This window comes from Salmo salar, chromosome 06, assembly GCF_965601325.2.
Source record: "Salmo salar chromosome 06, fSalSal1, whole genome shotgun sequence".
Classification (NCBI taxonomy): Eukaryota; Metazoa; Chordata; class Actinopteri; order Salmoniformes; family Salmonidae; genus Salmo; species Salmo salar.
In genome coordinates this window covers 31,112,847-31,137,071 of record NC_138296.1, presented here as the reverse complement: position 1 = coordinate 31,137,071, position 24,225 = coordinate 31,112,847, and the positions used below count along the sequence as shown (strand labels likewise).

The 24,225-nt window shown below is 46.4% G+C and overlaps 2 protein-coding genes across 5 annotated transcripts in view; both read left to right on the top strand.

The window, feature by feature from the left end:
- Window positions 1-58: 58 nt before the first annotated feature.
- On the top strand, window positions 59-5,674 carry LOC106593053 (homologous recombination OB-fold protein). Of its 4 annotated transcripts, none has more exons than XM_045720121.2 (9): window positions 59-262; window positions 420-571; window positions 1,012-1,752; window positions 1,874-1,960; window positions 2,110-2,244; window positions 2,923-3,047; window positions 3,769-3,854; window positions 4,037-4,165; window positions 4,318-5,674. In XM_045720121.2, exons 3-8 carry the CDS (start codon window positions 1,222-1,224, stop codon window positions 4,063-4,065), a joined length of 993 nt encoding a protein of 330 aa, XP_045576077.2. In that variant the 5' UTR covers window positions 59-262; window positions 420-571; window positions 1,012-1,221; the 3' UTR covers window positions 4,066-4,165; window positions 4,318-5,674. The 4 variants fall into 4 exon arrangements, with proteins under 4 accessions (XP_045576077.2, XP_045576074.2, XP_082832578.1 ...); XM_045720118.2 differs by having other exon boundaries at window positions 719-1,752; XM_082976452.1 differs by having other exon boundaries at window positions 420-1,752; window positions 4,318-4,529; window positions 4,607-5,674.
- A 14,804-nt stretch (window positions 5,675-20,478) lies between these two features.
- LOC106606842 (acid-sensing ion channel 2) overlaps window positions 20,479-24,225 on the top strand; it is a 469,551-nt gene continuing 465,804 nt past the window's right edge. Inside the window, exons 1-2 of the mRNA XM_045720107.2 lie at window positions 20,479-20,816; window positions 21,542-22,162. Of these exons, the coding sequence (XP_045576063.1) occupies window positions 21,587-22,162 (576 nt within the window). The 5' untranslated portion in view covers window positions 20,479-20,816; window positions 21,542-21,586. The remainder of the gene's footprint in view (window positions 20,817-21,541; window positions 22,163-24,225) is intronic.

Genomic DNA, 24,225 nt, shown 5'->3' with positions numbered 1-24,225 from the left:
TGACGACCCATCTCGCAAACGTCACGCAACGTAAACATTGTTTACGTAATCACGTTCTACTTGAACGTGGCGGTGCCAATCTCACATTTACAACACCTTGCTTTGCTTGAAAAGTTATACTTTTTTTTTTTTTTTACCGCAGCAAGTACTAGATGGCTGAATTAAATGACATCTACACTTTCGATTGATCTTATGTATCAATGTACATAGACAGTTAGAAAATACATTCGACACGAGATCGCATGACTGCTATGGTCCCCAGGTCTGTAGCTGCCACAAGTTTACAAATGAGAGAAGCTTCTAGCTAGCTTGGCACGTAGCTAACAGTGTTAGCCAGCCATCTAGTTTGCGAAATGTAATTTACATCTAGCACGTTCTTAGTTGATGCTATATTTGAAGATGTCTTTCTTTTTCGACAGACTTGCAAGTGGAATGGATTATTTAACGTTGGGGAGGACTTCGATGATGAGGTGCTGCAAACTGATTTACACAGTCAGTGATTACCACCTGCTGATATGATAGTTATGACAGATTATAGTCCCCAGTATAAATTCTCAGATTGACATCACAGGTAATGTAGAGTACTGTTGTGGAACCTTTTAGTCTGAACACCTCTGGCTTTCTTTAAATATGAGTTATACAAGTGTGTGTGTGTGTGTGTGTGTGTGTGTGTGTGTGTGTGTGTGTGTGTGTGTGTGTGTGTGTGTGTGTGTGTTAGGATCTACTTGAAATGAACTGGTCTGCTAGCACAGTGTCCTCTGCAGCACAGTCCTGTTTCCTCCGTTCAACTGCAGCATCAACTCCTGCTGCCTCCTATGGCCAGAATAACTCACATCAACCATCCACAGAAGGCATACTTGCCCATAGGGGCCTGTCGAATGGCCCAGGGTCAGAGAATGCAACACCGAGCAGTGTAGGGCAGTCTGCTGCTTTGGGTTTGAGACATCTCTCTACATCTAAACCACTGCCCTCATTCCCTCTTCCCCCTCTCCACCTTCCTACACTGAGTAGGGGACCGTGTACAGTTACCCAACAGAGCTCCTCACCAGCTCAACAGATGAAGTCAAACACAACAGGACAGCAAGAGGCCCCCTCGCTGCAGGATGACTTTGATGATTGGGGATGTTGACCTGGCAGACCTAGATGAAAGTGATCCACAGATGAGCACTTGGGCTCAGGTCCGAGAAACTGCTTCAGCTGCAGATCTAACCAAGCCCAGCGATGACTGTGCCCACAGCCTGTGGTGGTGCTCAAACCAGGCCCAATGTGGGTCTGAGAGGATTCAGTACCTCTAACCAAACTTCTGGTCTTCCCAGTAGTAATATACTCCACAGGTCCTCATTCCCTGGCCCCTTCGCCTCTCCCCGCCCTGATCCTAGTGCTACTTTCCTCCTAGCTCCACCCCAGAGCCCAGTGTTTCCTGGCCTCACCATGGCCTCCAGCCCCTTCCCCAGGCCTGTGACCCCCAGGCCAGTCAGAGTGCTTCCTTCCCAGGTACAGAGGCCCTGGGCTACACCTCTGGCTCAGGGATGCAGCCTTTTTGACCCCATCTCCCCAGCCCCCTCTAGTAGGTTTGGTGAACCCATGCCTTCCCCCAGTCTCACCCCCCATTCCCTCCACACGCCCCTCTTCACTAACCACTTGATTCAGCTGGTGTCCAACTCCAACAAGACCCCACAGAGACCCCATTCTGACCACATCCGGCCCAATACCCGCCGCTTCCCCGGGCCTGCAGGAATCCTACCACAACAGGTCTCTTTCTGCTTCTGTCCCTACCTCTCTGTTTATTTGTAGTCTAACTAATCTCAGCAGTCAGCAATGTGCTTGGTTGTGATACTAAGCTACTGCGGGTTTCCATTCTCTCTCCTTAAAGCAGCTCCGTGGGCAGAGCCTGGATGACATTGTGGTGGCCATTCCTCAGACACCTGCACATGGGGCCGTGGCTCGACTGCCCAGTCAGGTATTATCACACTGATGTGTAGCCTATACATTTACAGAATGTATCATGTGTCATGATATTAATTAACCTTTTTGTCCATTATTTATTATATCATGTTGCTTTATGAACATGTGTTGTGATGTGTCTGGGTTTGTGTTTGTAAAAAAAAGGTTCCCAGCTCTCAGAATGAGGAAGAGGATTTCAGTGGAGGTCCGTGGGCAGCGATGAAGGCAGAGATGGGATTGGACGAAAGGAACTCCTCCTGTTTTCTGCACTCTTACAGCGTGGCCATGGTCCTCCGCAAGGTGACCAGCACATTTATCGTTCTTCAATTTACACAGCCTATGGTAGAGTAAATGACATGAAAGGTGACTGAAAGGCTAACCGTGTTCAGGCTGTGCGTGGCCATGTACCCTTCAATAATATGCATAATTTAACATAGCATATTTAATATTAGAAGCTTTAAATGCCATATCATCTGGTGCAAAAATGTAACACTTGCGTAACACCGTTTGCATAATTTGACTTCATGAGCATGTTTTTTTGCACCCAGGGCAGCCTCCCTGATAGAAGTTGATGGGGTGTTTTTCTCTATGTTAATGGCCCTTGTCTCTGTGGTGGCGGTCTATCAGTATAATCAGGACAAATGACAGGCCTGTTCCTGTGGTGGCGGTCTATCAGTATAATCAGGACAAATGACAGGCCTGTTCCTGTGGTGTTAGTAGTTATTATCCCAATCATGATCACACATGAATCATCTTAATGGTTATTCTGTTGTTTTCCACAGTCTTAATGTGCCACTGCTAATGGCAACTCTGCATGAGTAATTGAACAGTTTAATTAATTAAAGTTAATGATTGGCAGTTGTTTGAACTTGTTTTGTAGTGCTCTAATACAAAGGTCTCTGTCACTCACTCACTCACTCACTCACTCACTCACTCACTCACTCACTCACTCACTCACTCACTCACTCACTCACTCAGGCGGTCCTGAAACAGCTGGCGAAGAACAAGGTCCCCAACATGGCTGTGGTACTAAAGAGCATCCTCCACACACACGCTGATGCCAAGGCTGTGTTCAGGGATCCCACAGGGAAGGCCTACTGGTGGTAAGGTTGTGCTTGTAGGTAGAACTGGTCACACAGCCATTGTAGTGAGTGTGTGGCTGGCGGTTTGTGTGTACGCCACTGAGAAGTCACCTGAATTCGCTTCACACACCATGTGATTCAGTAGAAGACATCTGGTTTGTTTCATTGTCCCTAGGGCCCTCTTTCCTCAATTTTTCTGTCTCGTTCTCTCATTTTCTTGCAGTTCCTCTCTCTTTCTCTGTGAGTACTGCTTGAACCTAGCAGGTCATCATGGCCCCAGGAGAGCCAGCGTGAGGACTCGTGAACACATCTATATAGTAGATACTTAACCTTAGTGTTGTGCTTATTAGTGATTCTATCATCATGGATCAGCGTCAAATGAACGGTTATTGGCTACATTATTACCTACATGCTGAACACCACGGACTACTAAGTCTCAGTCATCTGTGCATTTCCCTCCTGAAGTGTGTCCCATGGTGCTACCTGTCAACAGATTACCACCGGAGGGGGATGCACTGATTACTACACTAACTGTTGTCATTAGTAGGAATAATGTGATCAGTGTGCTCCATGTGGTATGAATCAATCACATGTATTTTATAAAGCCATTCTTACATCCACAATTGTCACAGAGCGGTATACAGATACCCAGCCTAAAACTCTAAAAAGCAAGCAATGCAGAAGCACAGTGGCTAGACCGGTAGAGCACAGTAGTAATATGTGTGTGTGTGACTGACTGTAGGAGAGATGCAGGGCACAGTGCACCGGCGCCTCCTAGAGGACAGACTAGGGGAGCTCAAGACAGGGGCTGTACTGCTGCTCAAACAGGTAGGACTTCCACAGGCCACACACCTCACTATCTACTAGTGTTTCATTGCAAATCATTTGTTGGATTCTTCAAAATGATTGATGAGCCACTCACAATAAAATCACAAAAATAAATTGTGTGTAAAGTTGATCATTTTTGCACTGTTAGATGTAGACCCATAATTAGTTGTCTCTTCATGAAGGTGGGTGTGTTCTCTCCATCCCACCGTAACCACTACCTGAACGTGACACCCAACAACCTCCTGAGAATCTACCCTCCTGACGGCTCGACCCTGTCCTCCACACAGACCCAGCTGCTCCCACTCCACCTGGTGAGAGACCACTACCAAGGCCTGGAGGACATATTGTTGTTATCCTAGGCTGTTGGGAGTTTGATCTAACAATGACAAATCATTGATGAGTAAAACTTGGTGTCTTGACAGATGTTTTGTATTTGTTTGTCTAACTCCACTGTTGAATGTAGGAGCCAATGTTGGAATCACCTGATCAGTCCTCCAGTGTCCCAGGAGTCCCTGTGTCTCAGATGGAGTTGTTCTATGATGATGAAGAGGATGTTCGGGCCCCACTGGTCTCTGCAGACTCTGGAGCTGGCTCCTCTAGTGTTCCACAGGGCCCCCCTGCTGCACCACTGGACCTGTTCTGGGACGCATGTGGGACTTGGATATGCATATGAGTGTATGTTCTTGGTAAACCAATCAGCAGCTCCACCCTGTGTGTTTGTTTGATTGAATTTGTCTCTGTGTGTTGTGCAGATGACCTTGATGAGCTTCTTGGGGAGTTGCCTGTTGAGTCCTACTGCCTCTGACACCTGCCCACCTACCCCTTACAGATAAGGTACCTTTATACAGGGGAGATGTGGGACAACTAAACCGTCACTTACATGTGAATTTGAGTTTGGCTCATTCTGACTGCACGTTGGATGCCTTTCTCCCTGATTCCCCCGGAGAATCTTGTTGCCTGAAGTGCTATCATTTTGTGTTTGGTGTGCTGTGACCATTAATCTTACCGGTATAAATTGCATGTTGGCTGTGTGGGGGGAGGGGACTCTGAGGTGTTGGGAACTGGGACTGTCCCTCCCGCGTCTCCCCAATTTCAATGAAGCTTCACTACCCCTACTGCTATGGGTACATCCCCTACTGTTACGGGTCCATCCCCTACTGTTACGGGTCCATCCCCTACTGCTACGGGTCCATCCCCTACTGCTACGGGTCCATCCCCTACTGCTACGGGTCCATCCCCTACTGCTACGGGTCCATCCCCTACTGCTACGGGTCCATCCCCTACTGCTACGGGTCCATCCCCTACTGTTACGGGTACATTTCCTACTGTTACGGGTCCATCCCCTACTGTTACGGGTCAATCCCTTACTGCTACGGGTACATCCCCTACTGCTACGGGTACATCCCCTACTGCTACGGGTACATCCCCTACTGCTACGGGTACATCCCCTACTGCTACGGGTACATCCCCTACTGCTACGGGTCCATCCCCTGCTGCTACGGGTCCATCCCCTGCTGTTACGGGTCCATCCCCTGCTGCTACGGGTCCATCCCCTACTGCTACGGGTCCATCCCCTACTGCTACGGGTCCATCCCCTACTGCTACGGGTCCATCCCCTACTGCTACGGGTCCATCCCCTACTGCTACGGGTCCATCCCATAGACACAGTCATCCCCCTGTTTGAAGACCTGCTGGCTGATGTTTTGTATATTTGTTTACGTCACTGTGCAGTCTCCTCTAAATCATAGCTAACTACTGTATGTGCACATAATGTCTTGTAAAACATGTGTATATATTAAAGACTGTTCAATAATACACTACGCAACTGAAATGGTCTCTGATTTTCTTGTCTCTCTAATTTGCGGTCTTGGATTGATTGAGAATTAAAATGCATGAGAATGCTCTTACTAATAGGAACAGTATATGGAAAATCAAACATTACAATTAAATGTCCATTTAAACCCTGGCTTGATTGATCTACACTTCTGGTTTAATTGCATCGTGGTGGTGTGCTGTAATTAGGCACCGGTGTTGCAAGATTTCATTGGAGAGGCAGAGTATCCTGCTGTTCATAGCCATTAATTGGAACTGCAAATCTTTTTTTCAATTTAAAGTTTTTAAACAGTTTTCTTGTCTTTCAGTCAACTAACACTATTTTAAACATTGATGGCGCTGATGAAACGTGGTGTGAACTAAAGTATCAGCCTGAAGTGAAGGACCTTCAACATTGTCTCCTGGAGCCTTCTGACTGTCAATCTGTACCATGCTATTCTATCTCCATTTCTGTCTTATTGCTATCTCCTCTGTCTCTCCTATCCTCTGGCTATGTTCTGTTCTGGTCCAGCCTGTTTACCATGCATTACAATTGTGTAGAGACTTTCAGGGAGGGATTTTCTGGGGTTTTAGTCTCTGTGGAGTTAAATCCTTCTTTCCTGCATGGCCAAATATATTCATCCAGCTCTGTCTGGTGGGTGCACTGGGCGGCTGGGACAGTCACAGCCTGACAAATGGGGTCTTATCTGGGCTAAACCAGCAGGATGGGAGGCCCACGCCAAAACTTCACCACCACCAACCCCTCCTCAGAGGCATCACTAAACACCCAGATCAGCCTTACTTTCTGTACTACCCCACCCACCCCTCCAAACTTCACTTGTAGACAGACTGACCTACAGTTCAAATCACCTTGCATCCTAATTAACTACTCAATATTGACCAGTCACAACATTTTCCCACGATACATCACTGTTTTGATGCTCTCGAACACGACCATGGTCTTTTACTTGTGGAACTTTTGGTCATATATCCCATTTTCCTTACCCGAACATGTACTACCAGTAGGGGGCAGTGGCTCACCCCCCACTGCTGTGTTTTGCCTTACAGGCAGTGTCGGTGTCTATGTAAGACTTATTAAAGTCTCAGCTGGTAAGATCTGAGCTGTTGGAGGGTAAACTCTACTGTCGTCTGCACATGTTCCAATTATATATAGGTGTAACAAGGTGGGTCTAGCCGGCTCAGGTCCAGTGCTGTACTTTGTATTCCCATGCTGAAACCAGATGTGTGTGTACATACTGCCGTTCAAAAGTTTGGGGTCCCTTAGAAATGTCCTTGTTTTCCATGAAAACATACATGAAATGAGTTGCAAAATGAATAGGAAATATAGTCCAAGATATTGACAAGGTTATAAATAATGTATTTTTTATTGAAATAATAATGTGTCCTTCCAACTTTGCTTTCGTCAAAGGCTCCTCCATTTACAGCCTTGCAGACCTTTGGCATTCTTGTTGCCAATTTGTTGAGGTAATCTTAAGTGACTTCACCCCATGCTTCCTGAAGCACCTCCCACAAGTTGGATTGGCTTGATGGGCACTTCTTACGTACCATACGGTCAAGCTGCTCCCACAACAGCTCCATAGCGCTGAGATCTGGTGACAGTGCTGGCCGCTCCATTATAGACAGAATATCAGCTGACTGCTTCTTCCCTAAATAGTTCTTGCATAGTTTGGAGCTGTGCTTTGGCTCATTGTCCTGTTGGCATGGTGTTGGAAAATGGAGTGATAGCCTTCCTTCTTCAAGGTCCCTTTTACTCTGTACAAATATCCCACTTTACCACCACCAAAGCACCCCCAGACCATCACATTGCCTCCACTGTGCTTGACAGATGGCGTCAAGCACGCCTCCAGCATCTTTAAATTTTTTCTGTTTCTCACGAATGTTCTTCTTTGATCCGAACACCTCAAACTTAGATTTGTCTGGGAAAAAGTGTTATGGCCAATCTTCCTCTGTCCAGTGTCTGTGTTCTTTTGCCCATCTTAATCTTTTCTTTTTATTGGCCAGTCTGAGATATGGCTTTTTCTTTGCAACTCTGCCTAGAAGGCCAGCATCCCGGAGTCGCCTCTTCACTGTTGACGTTGAGATTGGTGTTTTGTGGGTACTATTTAATGAAGCTGCCAGTTGAGGACTTGTGAGGCATCTGTTTCTCAAACTAGACACTCTAATGCACTTGTCCTCTTGCTCAGTTGTGCACCGGGGCCTCCCACTCCTCTTTCTATTCTGTTTAGAGCCAGTTTGTGCTGTTCTGTGAACAGCATTGTACGAGATCTTCAGTTTTTTGGCAATTTCTCACATGGAAAATGTGAGGAAGGCAGAAGTTTTACGTGTCACCATCATTTATTTGCGTCGTTTAACTTATTTTTCGACTTATTTTGTACATAATGTCGCCACTAACGTCTCTTATAACCTAAAATAATTTCTAGACATCAGGACTGCGATTACTCACCACTGACTAGCAGAATACTTTTTTTTCGTTCACCAGTCTGACGAGCCTGACGCGAAGGATATACTGCTTCCTCGGGAACAGGCCCAGATCCCTGTGATTTGCGTGAAGAGGAGGTGGAGAAAAAGGGGCCGAAGGGCGGGCTCCCTTCTGAGAATTCGTAGGCGATCGAATAAACCCCCACTTCCTTCCATTCTGCTAGCAAACGTGCAATCTTTGGAGAATTAAATCGATGACCTACGCAGAAGATTAAACAACCAACGGGACATTAAAAACTATAGTATCTTATGCTTCACGGAGTCATGGCTGAACGATGACACTGTCAACATACAGCTGGCTGGTTATACGCTGTACCGGCAGGATAGAACAGTGGCGTCTGGTAAGACAAGGGGCGGCGGACTATGTATTTTTGTAAATAACAGCTGGTGCACGATATCTAAGGAAGACTCTAACTCAGGCGAGCAAAAGCTCGAGAATCTTATGATAAGCTGTAGAACACACTACCGTAGCTGTTTACGTACCACCACAGTCAGAGGCTGGCACTAAGACAGCATTGAATGAGCTGTAATCCACCATAAGCAAACAGGAAAACGCTCACCCAGAGGTGGCGCTCCTAGTAGCCGGGGACATTAATGCAGGGTAACTTAAATCCGTTTTACCAAATTTCTATCAGCATGTTAAATGTGCAACCAGAGGAGAAAAGAATTCTGGACCAGCTCTACTCCACACACAGAGACGCATACAAAGCTCTCCCTCGCCCTCCATTTGGCAAATCTGACCATAATTCTATCCTCCTGATTCCTGCTTACAACCAAAAATGAAAGCACCAGTGACTAGATCAATAAAAAAGTGGTCAGATGAAGCAGATGCTAAGCTACAGGACTGTTTTGTTAGCACAGACTGGAATATGTTCCGGGATTCCTCCGATGGCATTGAGGAGTACACCACATCAGTCATTGGCTTCATCAATAAGTGCATCGGTAACGTTGGCCCCACAGTGACCGTACATACATACCCCAACCAGAAGCCATGGATTACAGGCAGCATCCGCACTGAGCTAAAGGCTAGAGCTGCTGCTTTCAAGGAGTGGGACTCAAACCTGGAAGCTTATAAGAAATCCCGCTATGCCCTCCGACGAACCATCAAACAAGCAAAGCGTCAATAGGGGACTAAGATCGAATCGTACTACACCGGCTCTGGCGTTTGACGGATGTGGCAGGACTTGCAAACTATTACAGACTACAAAGGGAAGCAGAGGCGTGAGCTGCCCAGTGACACGAGTCTACCAGACAAGCTAAGCTACTTATGCTCGCTTCGAGGCAAATAACACTGAAACATGCATGGTAGCACCAGCTGTTCCGGGAGACTGTGTGATCATGCTCTCCGCAACCGATGTAAGACCTTTAAAAAAGTCAACATTCACAAGGCCGCAGGGCCAGACGGATTACCAAGGCGTGTACTGCGAGCATGCGCTGACCAACTGGCAAGTGTCTTCATTGACATTTTTAACCTCTCTCCCTGTCCGAGTCTGTAATGCCAACATGTTTTAAGCAGACCAGCATAGTGCCTGTGCCCAAGAACATTAAGGTAACCAGCCTAAATGACTACCGACCCGTAGCACTCACGTCTGTAGCCATGAAGTTCTTTGAAAGGCTGGACATGGCTCACATCAACACCATTATCCCAGAAACCCTAGACCCACTCCAATTTGCATACCGCCCCAACAGATCCACAGATGATGCAATGTCTATTGCACTCCACACTGCCCTTTCCAGCACCCATGTGAGAATGCTATTCATTGACTACAGCTCAGCGTTTAACACCATAGTGCTCTCAAAGCTCATCAACAAGCTAAGGACCCTGGGACTGAACACCTCCCTCTGCAACTGGATCCTGGACTTCCTGACGGGCCGCCCCCAGGTGGTAAGGGTAGGTAACAACACATCCGCCACGCTGATCCTCAACCCGGGTGCGTGCTCAGTTCCCTCCTGTATTCCCTGTTCACTGATGACTGCACGGCCAGGCACGACTCCAACACCATCATTAAATTTGCCGATGACACAACAGTGGTAGGCCTGATCACCGACAACGATGAGACAGCCTATAGAGAGGTCAGAGACCTGGCCGTGTGGTGCCAGGACAACAACTTCTCCCTCAATGTGATCAAGACAAAGGGGATGATTGTGGACTACAGGAAAAAGAGGACCGAGCACGCCCCCATTCTCATCGACGGGGCTGTAGTGGAGCAGGTTGAGAGCTTCAAGTTCCTTAGCGTCCACATCACCAACAAACTGACATGGTCCAAGCACACCAAGGCAGTCGTGAAGGGGGCATGACAAAACCTATTCCCCCTCAGGAGACTGAAAAGATTTGGCATGGGTCCTCAGATCCTCAAAAGGTTCTACAGCTGCACCATATAGAGCATCCTGACGGGTTGCATCACTGCCTGGTATTGTAACTGCTCGGCCTCCGACCGCAAGGCACTACAGAGGGTGGTGCGAACGGCCCAGTACATCACTGGGCCAAACTTCCTGCCACCCAGGACCTCCATACCAGGCGGTGTCAGAGGAAGGCCCTAACAATTGTCAGACTCCAGCCACCTTAGTCATAGACTGTTCTCTCTGCTACCGCATGGCAAGCTGTACCGGAGCGCCAAGTCTAGGTCCAAGAGGCTTCTAAACAGCTGCTATCCCCAAGCCATAAGACTCCTGAACATCTAATCAAATGGCTACCCAGACTATTTGCATTGCCCCCCCCCCCCCCCTCCCCCTCTTTTACATTGCTGCTACTCTCTGTTGTTAACATCTATGCATATTCACTTTAATAGCTCTACCCACATGTACATATTACCTTGACTAACCGGTGTCCCTGCACATTGACTCTGTACCGGTACCCCCCTGTATATAGTCTCACTATTGTTATTTTACTACTGCACTTAATTACTTGTTACTTTTATTACTTATTCTTGTCTGTATTTTTTTAAACTGCATTGTTGATTAGGGGCTTGTGAGTAAGCATTTCACTGTAAGGTCTACACCTGTATTCGGCGCATGTGACTAATACAATTTGATTTGAATAACCTTCATTTCTCAGAACAACAGAATAAAGTTATTTGTTTCTAGCCATTTTGAGCCTGTAATCGAACCCACAAATACTGATGCTCCAGATACTCAACTAGTCTAAAGAAGGACAGTTGTATTGCTTCTTTAATCACGACAACAGTTTTCAGCTGTGCTAACATAATTGCAAAAGGGTTTTTTAATGATCAATTAGCCTTTTAAAATGATAAACTTGGATTAGCTAACACAACGTGCCATTGGAACACAGGAGTGATGGTTGCTGATAATGGGCCTCTGTACACCTATGTAGATATTCCATAAAAAATCAGCCGTTTCCAGCTACAATAGTCATTTACAACATTAACAATGTCTTCTACATTGTATTTCTGATCAATTTGATGTTATTTTAATGGACAAAAAATGTGCTTTTCTTTCAAAGACAAGGACATTTCTAAGTGACCCCAAACTTTTGAATGGTAGTGTATATACTGAACAAAAGTATAAGCGCAACAACTGAGTTACAGTTCATATAAGAAAATCAGTCAATTTAAATAATTTCGTTAGCCCCTAATCTATGGATTTCACATGACTGGGCAGTGGCGCAACCATGGGTGGGCCTGGGAGGGCGTAGGCCCACCCACTGGGGAACCAGATCCAGCCAATTATAATGGGTTTTTCCCACAAAAGGGCTTTACTGCAGACAGAAATACTCCTCAGTTTCATCAGCTGTCCGGGTGGATGGTCTCAGATGAATCTGCAGCTGAAGAAGCCGGATGTGGAGGTACTGTGCTGGCATGGTTACATGTGGTCTGCGGTTGTGAGGACGAAGTTGACGTACTGCTAAATTCTCTAAAACGATGTAGGTGGTGGCTTATGGTAGAGAAATCAACTTTGAATTATCTGGCAACAGCTCTGGTTGGCATTCCTGCATTCAGCATGTCAGTTGCGCGCTCTGTCAACCTGAGACATCTTTGGCAATGTATTGTGTGACAAAGCTGCACATTTTTAGTGGCCTTTTATTGTCCCCAGCACAAGGTTCACCTGTGTAATGATCATGCTGTTTAATCAGCTTCTTGATATGCCATACCTGTCAGGTGGATGGATTATTTTGGCAAAGGAGAAATGCTCACTAACATGGATATTAACAAATTTGTGCACAAAATTTCAGAAAAATAAGCTTTTTGTACATATGGAACATTTCTGGGTTCTTTTATTTAAGCTTATGTAATATGGGACCAACACTTGACATGTTGCGTTTTTTTTGTTCCGTGCATTCGGAAAGTATTCAAACAGCCTTGTTCTAAAATGTGTTAAATTCTTTCCCCCCACCCCCGCATCAATCTACACACAATACCCCATAATGACAAAGTGTAAACAGGTTTTTAGAAGTGTTTGCAAATTGAAACTGAAATACCTTATTTACATAAGTATTCAGACCCCTTGATGTTTCTACAACTTAATTGGAGACCACCTGTGGCAAATTCAATTGATTGGACATGATTTGGAAAGGTACACACCTGTCTTTTATAAGATTCCACAGTTGACAGTGCATGTCAGAGCAAAACCAAGCCATGAGGTCAAAGGAATTGTCCGTTGACCTCTGAGAAAGGATTGTGTCGAAGCACAGATCTGGGGAAGGGTACCAAAACATTTCTGCAGCATTGAAGGTCCCCAAGAACACAGTGACTTCCATCATTCTTAAATGGAAGAAGTTTGGAACCACCAAGACAGGGAGGTGACCAAGAACCCGATTGTCACTCTGACAGAGCTCCAGAGTTCCTCTGTGGAGATGGGAGAACCTTCCAGAAGGACAACCAGCAATGCAGCACTCGAACAATCAGACCTTTATGGTAGAGTGGCCAGATGGAAGCCACTCCTCAGTAAAAGGCACATGACAGCCCGCTTGGACACCTAAAGGCTCTCAGACCATGAGAAACAAGATTATCTGGTCTGATGAAACCAAGATTGAACTCTTTGGCCTGAATGCCAAGCGTCACGTCTGGAGGAAACCTGGCACCATACTTACGGTGAAGCATGATGGTGGCAGCATCATGCTGTGGGGATGTTTTTAAGTAGCAGGGACTGGGAGGCTAGTCAGGATTGAGGGTAGGATGAACGGAGAAAAGTAAAGAGATCCTTAATGAAAACCTGCTCAGGACCTCAGGACAACGACCCTAAGCACGCAGCCAAGACAATGCAGGATTGGCTTCGGGACAAGTCTCTGAACGTCCTTGAGTGGCCCAGCCAGAGCCAGGACTTGAACCTGATCGAATATCTCTGGAGAGACCTGAAAATAGCTGTGCAGCGACACTCCCCATCCAACCTGAAAGTGCTTGAGAGGATCTGCAGAGAGAATGGGAGAAACTCCCCAAATACAGGTGTGCCAAGAAGACTCGAGGCTGTAATCGCTGCCAAAGGTGCTTCAACAAAGTACTAATGTGATATTTCAGATTTTACTTTGTCATTATGTGGTATTGTGTGTAGATTGATGGGGGGGAAAAAAATATTTTAACTATTTTAGAATAAGGCTGTAACATAACAAAATGTGGAAAAAGTCAAGGGGTCTGAATACTTTCCGAATGCACTGTGTATGTAATATAGAGAGAGATATATCTCTATCTATCATTGGCTGAAACATCCGCCCTTTAACTTCATCACTCCAACCCTGCTGTAGTAATGAACCAGTGCCACTCTCCTACTCCCTCACACTCCTCATGTTCAATACTCCCTAATTATCTTCTACTAAGAGCTTATTATTTTTCATAAGCCATTATGTTATGAAAGAGTAATTAACTTACTTGTTCAATCTCCACAAGCGTATCAGGGACTCTTTCATTAATTATTTGATAAAATGTCAACACAATACTCTCCTCTGTGGTCTTCTTTTCACTCGAACCATGGGATAGAGGAGGCCTTTTATCTCTGGTGGAAAAGGAAGTTACCTTTCTATAATTTGCAGGGTGACTCATCATGATTGTGATTCACATTAATAACATAACTCAGAGGTTTAGGGACTTATCCACTGACTTCTGAGTGAAAATGGATGACAGAGTATTTCGCATTCCATGGCAGGTAGGGCTTAGAAGTGCCAGGGACCTCCCGATACGATATATATTGCGATTCACACAATTCTCTCTATATATATATTGTGATTTGATATTGCGATTCGATGTTCTAAACATATTGCCACGTCTGCTGCAGAGAGATGAGAGAGAGCCATGAGAAAAGTGTTGATCAGTCATGGAATAAAAGTGCTGAAACATGATGGCTCACTCATTAAAAAGAAGATGGAGAACAAGCTATAGGATGAAAAATACAGAAGTTTTAGCGCCGGTACAGCCGACTAGTTCTAGCTAACGCAACCTAGCAAATAAATTAATACATTGATACTTGGAGTGAAATTATAGTGTGATAGTAACTTTTTAATATATTTTCATCACTAAATTGGCAGGTTATGAACACCCTCAGGTAGATGTCAACGCTTTCCAGTGTGAGGAGTTAGACAGCTGCAAGAGGATGAAATTAATGGCATTATGCAGTGCAAATTTAACAATGCATACTGTAGGAAGACTACAATATCCTGGCTGAGTGGTTAGTTTTATGTAATTGCATTAGTATATGACTTTGGGTAAGGAAACTGCTGCTGCATCCTCTAGAATATCCCTTGTAGTTGGCTAAATGGAGAAAAATGAATCCACTCAAGATGGATAGCATTTGCTAAGTACAGAAAAGGTGGTAAATAATAAAGACTTATCTCCAACCCAGGAGACGGCTAATCCCTGTAAAACTATGCTCATTACTTCAATGGGAAAGGGGAGATTTGCGTAATTAAGTCGTTAAGGAGCCAGCAACCCCACAGCTGTTTGGGACCACTGCAAATTTCATTTGAGAGAAATGTGATTGACTGATACAGGGGAGGACTGGGACCAGAAATTGGCCTTGGCATTAACACACCGGACCATTTTTTCCCTTGAGGCCCCCAGTATTAGCAAGAGAATGATCATTTTGCGCAGTTAAACAGGCCCATTGGCTATATATGGACCAGCCCAACTGGCATTTGCCTGAAATTCCAGATGGCCAGTTCGCCACTGATATTTGTGTCAGTGTGTCAGGCAGTGTGTGTATCACAAGTGCTCACAGACTTTAATTTTTACACTGAACAAAAATATAAATGCAACATTCAATCATCTCAAATATTTTACTGAGTTTCAGTTCATATAAAGAAATCAGTCAATTGAAGTAAATAAATTAGGCTCTAATCTATGGATTTCACATGACTGGGAATACAGATATGCATCTGTTGGTCACAGATACCTTTAAAAAAAGGTAGGGGTGTGGATCAGAAAACCAGTCAGTGTCTGGTGTGGCCATCATTTGCCTCATGCAACGTGACACATCTCCTTCACATAGAGTTGATCAGGTTGTTGATTGTGGCTTGGGAAATGTTGTCCCACTCCTCTTTAATGGCTGTGTGGAGTTTCTGGATATTGGTGTGAACTGGAACACGCCGTCGTACACGTTGATCCAGAGCACCCCACACATGCTCAATGGGTGACATGTCTGGTGAGTATGCAGGCTATGGAAGAACTGGGACATTTTCAGATTCCAATAATTGTGTACAGATCCTTGCGACAAGAGGCCGTGCATTATCATGCTGAAACATGAGGTGATGGCGGTGGATGAATGGCAGCACGACAATGGGCCTCAGGATCTCATCACGTCAAATTGCCATCAATAAAATGCAATTGTGTTGCTTGTCCATAGCTTATGCCTACCCATACCATAACCCCACCGCAACCATGCTGCACTCTGTTCACAACACTGACATCAGCAAACTGCTCGCCCACATGTCTGCCATCTGCCCGGTACAGTTAACCGGGATTCATCTGTGTAGAGCACACTTCTCCAGCGTGCCAGTGGCCATCGAAGGTGAGCATCTGCTCACTGAAGTCGGTTACGACGCCAAACTGCAGTCAGGTCAAGACCCTGGTGAGGATGACGAGCATGCAGATGAGCTTCCCTGAGACGGTTTCTGACAGTTGGTGCAGAAGTTCTTCAGTTGTGCAAACCCACAGTTTCATCAGCTGGAACACTGCTGCGGGGACTTGCTTCCATTCAGCCACAACAGAATTAGTGAGGTCGGGCACTGACGTTGGGCGATTAGGCCTGGCTCGCAGTCGGAGTTCCAATTCATCCCAAAGCTGTTCGATGGGGTTGAGGTCAGGGCTCTGTGCAGGCCAGTCAAGTTCTTCCACACCGATGTTGACAAACCGTTTTGCTTTATGCACGGGGGAATTGTCATGCTGAAACAGGATATGGCCTTCCCCAAACTGTTGCCACAAAGTTGGAAGCACAGAATCGTCTAGAATGTCATTGTATGCTGTAGCGTTAAGATTTCCCTTCACTGGAACTAAGGGGCCTAGACCAAACCATGAAAAACAGCCCCAGACCATTATTCCTCCTCCACCAAACTTTACAGTTGGCACTATGCATTCGGGCAGGTAGTGTTGTCCTTCCATCCGACAAACCCAGATTCGTGTTTTGGACTGCCAGATGGTGAAGCGTTATTCATCACTCTAGAGAACGCGTTTCCACTGCTCCAGAGTCCAATTGTGGTGAGCTTTACTCCTCTCCAGCCGACGCTTGGCATGTGTATGGTGATCTTAGGCTTGTGTGCGGCTGCTCGGCAATGGAAACCCATTTTATGAACAGTTATTGTGCTGATGTTGCTTCCAGAGGCAGTTTGGAGCTCGGTAGTGAGTGTTGCAACCGAGGACAGACGATTTTTATGCGCTTCAGCACTCGGCGGTCTTGTTCTTTGAGGTTGTGTGGTCTATCACTTTGCAGCTGAGCCGTTGTTGCTCCTTTTCCACTTCACAATAACAGCACTTACAGTTGACAGGAGCAGCTCTAGCAGGGCAGAAATGTGATGAACGGACTTGTTGGAAAGGTAGCGTCCTATGACGGTGCCACGTTGAAAGCCACTGAGCTCTTCAGTAAGGCCATTCTACTGCTAATGTTTGTCTATGGAGATTGCATGGCTGTGTGCTCGATTATATACACCTTTCAGCAACGGTGTGGCTGAAATAGCCGAATCCACTCATTTAAGGGGTGTCCACATACTTTTGTATATATAGTGTATCATCACTTGACTCTAAGTTTACTTCGATATGATAGTTATTCTATCAATATTTGCTCATAAAGGCGCTTCCACCGACATTATTCGCATAATTAATTTTACTGACACAAAAAGATCCCAACATGAACGAACATTGTCTGTTGGCATTTCTAAAATTGTACTGGAATGTCATGTTTCCATCAAATGTCAGGTAATTCATCCGCATGAAATGGTTGGATGGAAACGTGGTTACTGACACAGACCCCTAGCGCAAAGGTAGGTCAATCTTCCAGGTATCTGTAGCGAATAGGCATAAAAAGTCCTTGCGGTAGCCTATTATATGGATAATATAACTCAAACTTACCATAAAAGAGAATGAATCACACAGGCATGCAAGTTGTGTTGTTCAAGGATGCTCTGTTCAGGCAAAGATTATGACTACAGTAACTGCCCCTGTCATTTTTGGTTCAGGTGTGTAAACCCATCATTTGCCATGCGCCAAACCACTTTCGCTGCATAGGCCTACAGAGCTTGAGCCGACATATCTACTTTACATGCCTCAACCGTGGTGGTCCCACAGTTGACGATGAATGTATATAAAAAAACGATGTTGGGTTTAAAAAGAAAGAGGGATGCAAAGTTGCTAAGTGTGTCTCTAATATCTCTGTCTAAATGACTGCTGCCTCATTCCCAGATTTACAAACCAAATCTAGTCAACCTAGGCTAATTCAGGCCTTGGGTGGTCTGCAGGCAAGTCCTCATTTTTCTGTTCAGAAATGAAGAGCAAAAGTCTGGCCTACAGCCAATGGATATCTGAATTGCCTACCCATTGGTCAAAATTAGCTCTGGCGCCAACCACATTGTTCACAAACAATGCTGCTGCTGTAGCATTCAGGGGTTGGCCAGTTTTGCCATGCTCTCTCACATTTTATAGCCTAGCCTATGTTTAAACAGACTATTGATTTCTAGATAAAGATAATTGAATGCTTCCTTGTCCACCCATATAGTGATCATGTAAGCAGTAGGCTAGTTAGTTTATTGGGAGGGCAACAGGAAAATTGAGATATTAAAACTGTGAATGTTACATTGCATTCTGGGGCCCTAAGCAAGATTTGGTTGGGCCCCCAACGCAAAACATTTCAGTTGCCCCCCTCTTGATGGTGGAGAGAGAAATGTATGTTTTAAAGTACATTTCCTGTAATTCTACACATTTTGCTATGGGGGCTAGAGAAAATGTTGCCGTTTTAATGCAAGTTTTCTGCAGTCCTACACATTTTGCCATGGGGCGGAGAGAAATGTTTTCAGCCATGACTTATGCCATGTTAATGATATCTGAGTGAACGTGACTAACAAAATCAATGGGGGTCCCCTGGAGGTCAAGGCCCCTGGGAATGCGTGCCCGGTTGGTATTTGGACATGATAACTGGCTAGACTTACCAATCTAAAAAGTTCTCCCATGTCACCCTGTTCCTTCACACTCTCCACTGGCTTCCATATGAAGCTTCCATTTGAAGACCATGGTACTTGCCTATGGAGCAACTAGAGTAAATGCCCCTCCCTACCTTCAGGCTATGCTCAAACCCTACACTCCAACCCGTGTACTCTGTTCTGTCACCACTGGTCTCTTCGGTGAGAGGGCAGCTCCCACTCAGCCCAGTCCAAGCTCCCCTCTGTCCTGGCACCCCAATAGTGGAACCAGCTCCCCCCTGAAGCTAGGACAGCAGATTCCCGGCCCATCTTCCCAAAACATCAACAACAACAACAAAAACTTTCATGAACTAACACTCGCACTTGACTTCCCCCCTTACAAGCTCTGACTTTGCTGACAGCTACTACTTACTATGACTGTGATATGTGGTTGTCCCACCTAGCTATCTTAATGTGAATGCACTAACTGTAAGTCACTCTGGACATTAACATGTGAAAATTGTTAGCTCACGTTGCTAATTGTGTGACTGTCAGTGACTGACAAAACAAGAGACAAACTGATGATGCACAACCAAGTTTCAAGCTTTTACTATTCTAATTCTCAACAGTAAGTTGAGACACCAATTGAGTTCCCAAAACCTGCTTATGTTGCTTATGCCTGGAACCGGCATATATTTAAGAAATAAGGCCTGAGGGGGTGTGATATATGGCCAATATACCACGCCTAGGGCTGTTCTTATTCACGACACAACGTGGCGTGCCTGGATACAGCCCTTAGCCGTGGTATATTGGCCATATACAAAAGAAACTTGAGGTGCCTTATTGCTATTATAAACTGGTTTCCAACGTAATTAGAGCAGTAAAAACAACTGTTTTGTCATACCCGTGGTATATGGTCTGATATACCACGTCTGTCAGCCAATCAGCATTCAGGGCTCGAACCAACCAGTTTATAATTATCTTCTTATTGGCTAGCCATGTACATGCTCTCACCACTCCAAAGCACCTAACTCCATGTCTGTTTCTATTTCATCAAATTTGTAGCCATCTCCATTTACTATGCTCTTCTTCTCTTTTTGCACACATAGCCACACTCATTTCTCTTCTCAGTCCCCCTCGGTCTCCCCTTGTCTCCTTGTATTACTTGGCACATGCAGCCCTGCTCTCTCCACACTATACCCCTGCCACCCCCTCTACCGACACACACTGTTACATATCTCTGGGTCAAATGTAGCTTCAACACACAAGTTCTCTCATACAGACTCTTTGTGATATATCTCACTCACGCTAACACACAAACACAGGGATACACAGAACACACACATTTGGGGTTATGTCTCTGCATACTTCTCTCTGTGTGTGATATCTCTGTGCAATCCTTGCCTGCTGGGCACAAAATGCAGTGTTTGTTATCAGTGGGGGAGTGAAGACTTTCTCTCTTTCTCTTGCTTCCCCTCTCCTTGCCAACCCCCCCTCCTTCTGTCTCTCTCCATCCCTCTCCACCACTCCTCATGCGTGATCTCTCTCCTCCACCTTTCTCTAACCATCCGTCTCCCTGACAATCTGCGTCCTGCATCCATCCGTCAGTCGGTTAGTGGTGAGATGGGGAATATGAAAACAGGCGGGCGGAAAAGAAAAATGAGAGCAAGAGGGAAAGAAAAACAGAAGCAGATTCAATAAGAGACTTCACTGTGGAGAGGAGGAGTGTGTTTGTGTGTGCTCTATCCTCTCTCTCTCTCTCTCTCTCTCTCTCTCTCTCTCTCTCTCTCTCTCTCTCTCTGCGCGAGCGTGTGTAAGCTTGTGCGTCTCTTCTGGCTCCACTGTTCTTCACTGGCTCCATGGATGAGCTGGGAAGAGGAGGGAGAGCGGAATCAGCGGATGCGTCTGGCCAGAGGAGAACGGGAGGAGTTTGGATCGGCATGCGCGACAAACTGGCGGCGCTGATCATCAGTGGCTCTATCTCCATCCCTCCCTTCCCCCTCTCTCTCCCCTTCTCTCCCTTTCTCTCTCACGTGCACACACACTCTCAGACTCACACACACTCACACACAGGCTGGATGTCATCTCGCTAGACTGAACAAGAGGTGCTTAGACTTGTCATTAGTCGCACAGGGAGATCCAGAGAGTTGTGTGTGTGTGTGTGTGTGTGTGTGTGTGTGTGTGTGTGTGTGTGTGTGTGTGTGTGTGTGTGTGTGTGTGTGTGTGTGTGTGTGTGTGTGAAGTGGGGACACTGAATACACAGAGGCGGCTTTGATTGGCTCATGGCTTAAATGACTCTCTCACTCTGTGTCACAGTGGACTTACCTCTGGGATCCTGACAACGAAAACGGTCGCTGAGAGAAGGAGAGAGGGCGGGGGGATGTTGGAGGAGTGGAGGGGGGTTTCAGGCACAGAGAGGCTGGCATCCAGAGTAACTAGGGACAGAGAAAGAGTGGAGGCACGGAAGGAAGGGATGCCCTATTCTCTCTATTCTTCACGCTCTCTCTTTTCTATCTGGAGTAAGGACTTGGGGGTTGTGAAGATCTCTGCCTCATGTGCTCTTCCTCTCTCTCTGTCTGTAGGTCTGTCTTTGGCTTGATTCTCTGGGTTGCTTTATTTTGCTCTGTGTCTCTGTTTGTCACTCTTTCTGTGCTGCAGGTGTGTATGTTTGGGACACTCCCCCTCTCCCCTTTCTCTCTTTCTCTGTGTGAACTGAACGTGTGATTATGTGTTCCTATTCTAGGGGGTAGTTCAGGGCTCTCATTGCATTGTCTCTCTCTCTCTCTCTCATTCTTTCTCTCTCTCTATGTATGTGTGCGTGTCTCTGTAGGTGTCTGTGTATTGGGGCGTCCTTGGCTGTGGGACCGGAGGGGTCATGATGGACCTAAAGGAGAGTTGTGGCAGTGAGGGGAGCCATGAGAGCTCCAGTCTGCACCCGTCCTCCTGGCAGGCCTTCTCCCACACCAGCACGCTCCACGGCCTGCGCTTCATCTTCCCCTACGGCCGGCCAACACCTCGCCGCCTGCTCTGGGCCGCCGCTCTGCTGGCCTGCCTGGGCCTCCTGGCCCTGGAGAGTGCCGAGCGCCTGGCCTACTTCCTTTCCTACCCCCATGTGACGAGCGTGGATGCCGTGATGTCGGGCAGCTTGGTGTTCCCTGCCGTCACCGTGTGCAACCTCAACGCCTACCGCTTCAGCCGCCTGTCCCGCAATGACCTGTACCACGCTGGGGAGCTGCTGGCCCTGCTGGACGTCCACCTGAGGATCCCTGAGCCCCAGCTGGCCGAGCCCCACGTCCTGGCCTTCCTCACAGACAAGGCCAACTTCACCGCCTACAGGCCCAAGCCCTTCAGCATGCGTGAGTTCACCGAGAGGGTGGGCCACGACCTTAAGGAGATGATGCTCTACTGCCGATACCAAGGCCAGGAGTGCAGCCACAAAGACTTCAAAATCGTAAGTCTACTCATAGTCTCCCTGTCTTTGCTCAGGTCTGGCATGGGTCAGATCTGCTGCTACTGCAGCGCAGTTGAGTCTCTCACTCAGAAGGCGTTGTCTGTCAAGTGTTAATGTGTGTTCTGTGATATGGTCTACAAGTTTTCAAAGACTGGTAGAGGCTTTTTCCCCTCTGAGTTGTCTTGATGTATGTTGGTAGCTGATGCTGTTTCCTCCCATGCTACTGTGCACTGGGTCCCCTGCTGTGTATCTCTCTTGATATTTTTGTGCTTCCATCTACATGTTGTTTTTGAGTGATTGTGTACTGCAAGCACACACTCTGCAGCTGTCCTGCTATTATCTTCTTTATTTCATCCACAGGAGAGCTCTTGGGGTTTTGACAGTCTGTGCTACAAGTCTCTTGATAGTCCCCATAAATATGGAATAAGTAGTTTGTCTTTGGGCTGAACACATGTGATATCATTTCAGATTTCATGGAATGACAGCTCTTGTTTCCCAGTTACAGCTGTTGTTGCCCAGTTACTGCTCTTGTCCACATACAGCTCTAGTTGGCCAGTTACAGCTCTAGTTGGCCAGTTACAGCTCTAGTTGGCCAGTTACAGCTGTTGTTGGCCAGTTACAGCTGTTGTTGCCCAATTACTGCTCTTGTCCTCATACAGCTCTAGTTGGCCAGTTACAGCTCTAGTTGGCCAGTTACAGCTCTAGTTGGCCAGTTACAGCTGTTGTTGGCCAGTTACAGCTGTTGTGGCCCAATTACTGCTCTTGTCCTCATACAGCTCTAGTTGGCCAGTTACAGCTCTAGTTGGCCAGTTACAGCTGTTGTTGGCCAGTTACAGCTGTTGTTGCCCAGTTACTGCTCTTGTCCTCATACAGCTCTAGTTGGCCAGTTACAGCTCTAGTTGGCCAGTTACAGCTCTAGTTGGCCAGTTACAGCTCTTGTTGGCCAGTTACAGCTGTTGTTGCCCAATTACTCCTCTTGTCCTCATACAGCTCTAGTTGGCCAGTTACAGCTCTAGTTGGCCAGTTACAGCTGTTGTTGGCCAGTTACAGCTGTTGTTGCCCAGATACAGCTGTTGTTGCCCAGTTACAGCTGTTGTTGCCCAATTACTGCTCTTGTCCACATAGATCTCTTGTTGGCCAGTTACAGCTCTTGTTGGCCAGTTACAGCTCTTGTTGGCCAGTTACAGCTCTTGTTGGCCAGTTACAGCTCTTGTTGGCCAGTTACAGCTCTAGTTGGCCAGTTACAGCTCTTGTTGGCAAGTTACAGCTCTTGTTGGCCAGTTACAGCTCTAGTTGGCCAGTTACAGCTGTTGTTGCCCAGTTACTGTTCTTGTCCACATACAGCTCTAGTTGGCCAGTTACATCTCTTGTTGCCCAGTTACAGCTCTTGTTGGCCAGTTACAGCTCTTGTTGCCCAGTTACAGCTGTTGTTGCCCAGTTACAGCTGTTGTTGCCCAGTTACAGCTGTTGTTGCCCAGTTACAGCTGTTGTTGCCCATATACAGCTCTAGTTGGCCAGTTACAGCTCTAGTTGGCCAGTTACAGCTGTTGTTGCCCAGTTACAACTATTGTCCACATACAGCTCTAGTTGGCCAGTTACATCTCTTGTTGCCCATTTACAGCTGTTGTTGCCCAGTTACAGCTGTTGTTGCCCAGTTATTGCTCTTGTCCACATACAGCTCTTATTGCCCAGTTACAGCTCTTGTTGCCCAGTTACAGCTCTTGTTGGCCAGTTACAGCTCTTGTTGCCCAGTTACAGCTCTTGTTGCCCAGTTACAGCTCTTGTTGCCCAGTTACAGCTCTTGTTGCCCAGTTACAGCTCTTGTTGCCCAGTTACAGCTCTTGTTGCCCAGTTATAGCTCTTGTTGCCCAGTTCCAGCTCTTGCCCAGCTACAGTTTGTAGCCCACAAGTTCCCCAGACCATTCACAGGCTGTAGTATATGTACAGGTTGTTGCTAATGAGTTTTCCTCAGTGCTTTTTGTCTTGTAGCCATAGAGCCGTAGCACACACACAGGCCCTGCTGTAGACATGCCTTTAGGCTCTGATCTGCTTTGATGAGGTTC

What these genes read in the sequence shown, in the direction of transcription:
- LOC106593053 (XM_045720121.2), top strand. Translation starts at nt 1,222, where the DNA reads ATGACTGTGCCCACAGCCTGTGGTGGTGCTCAAACCAGGCCCAATGTG. An exon ending in TGGCTCGACTGCCCAGTCAG is followed by an intron (nt 1,961 to 2,109) that starts GTATTATCACAC and finishes TGTAAAAAAAAG; the next exon opens with GTTCCCAGCTCTCAGAATGA. An exon ending in CTGTACTGCTGCTCAAACAG is followed by an intron (nt 3,855 to 4,036) that starts GTAGGACTTCCA and finishes CTCTTCATGAAG; the next exon opens with GTGGGTGTGTTCTCTCCATC.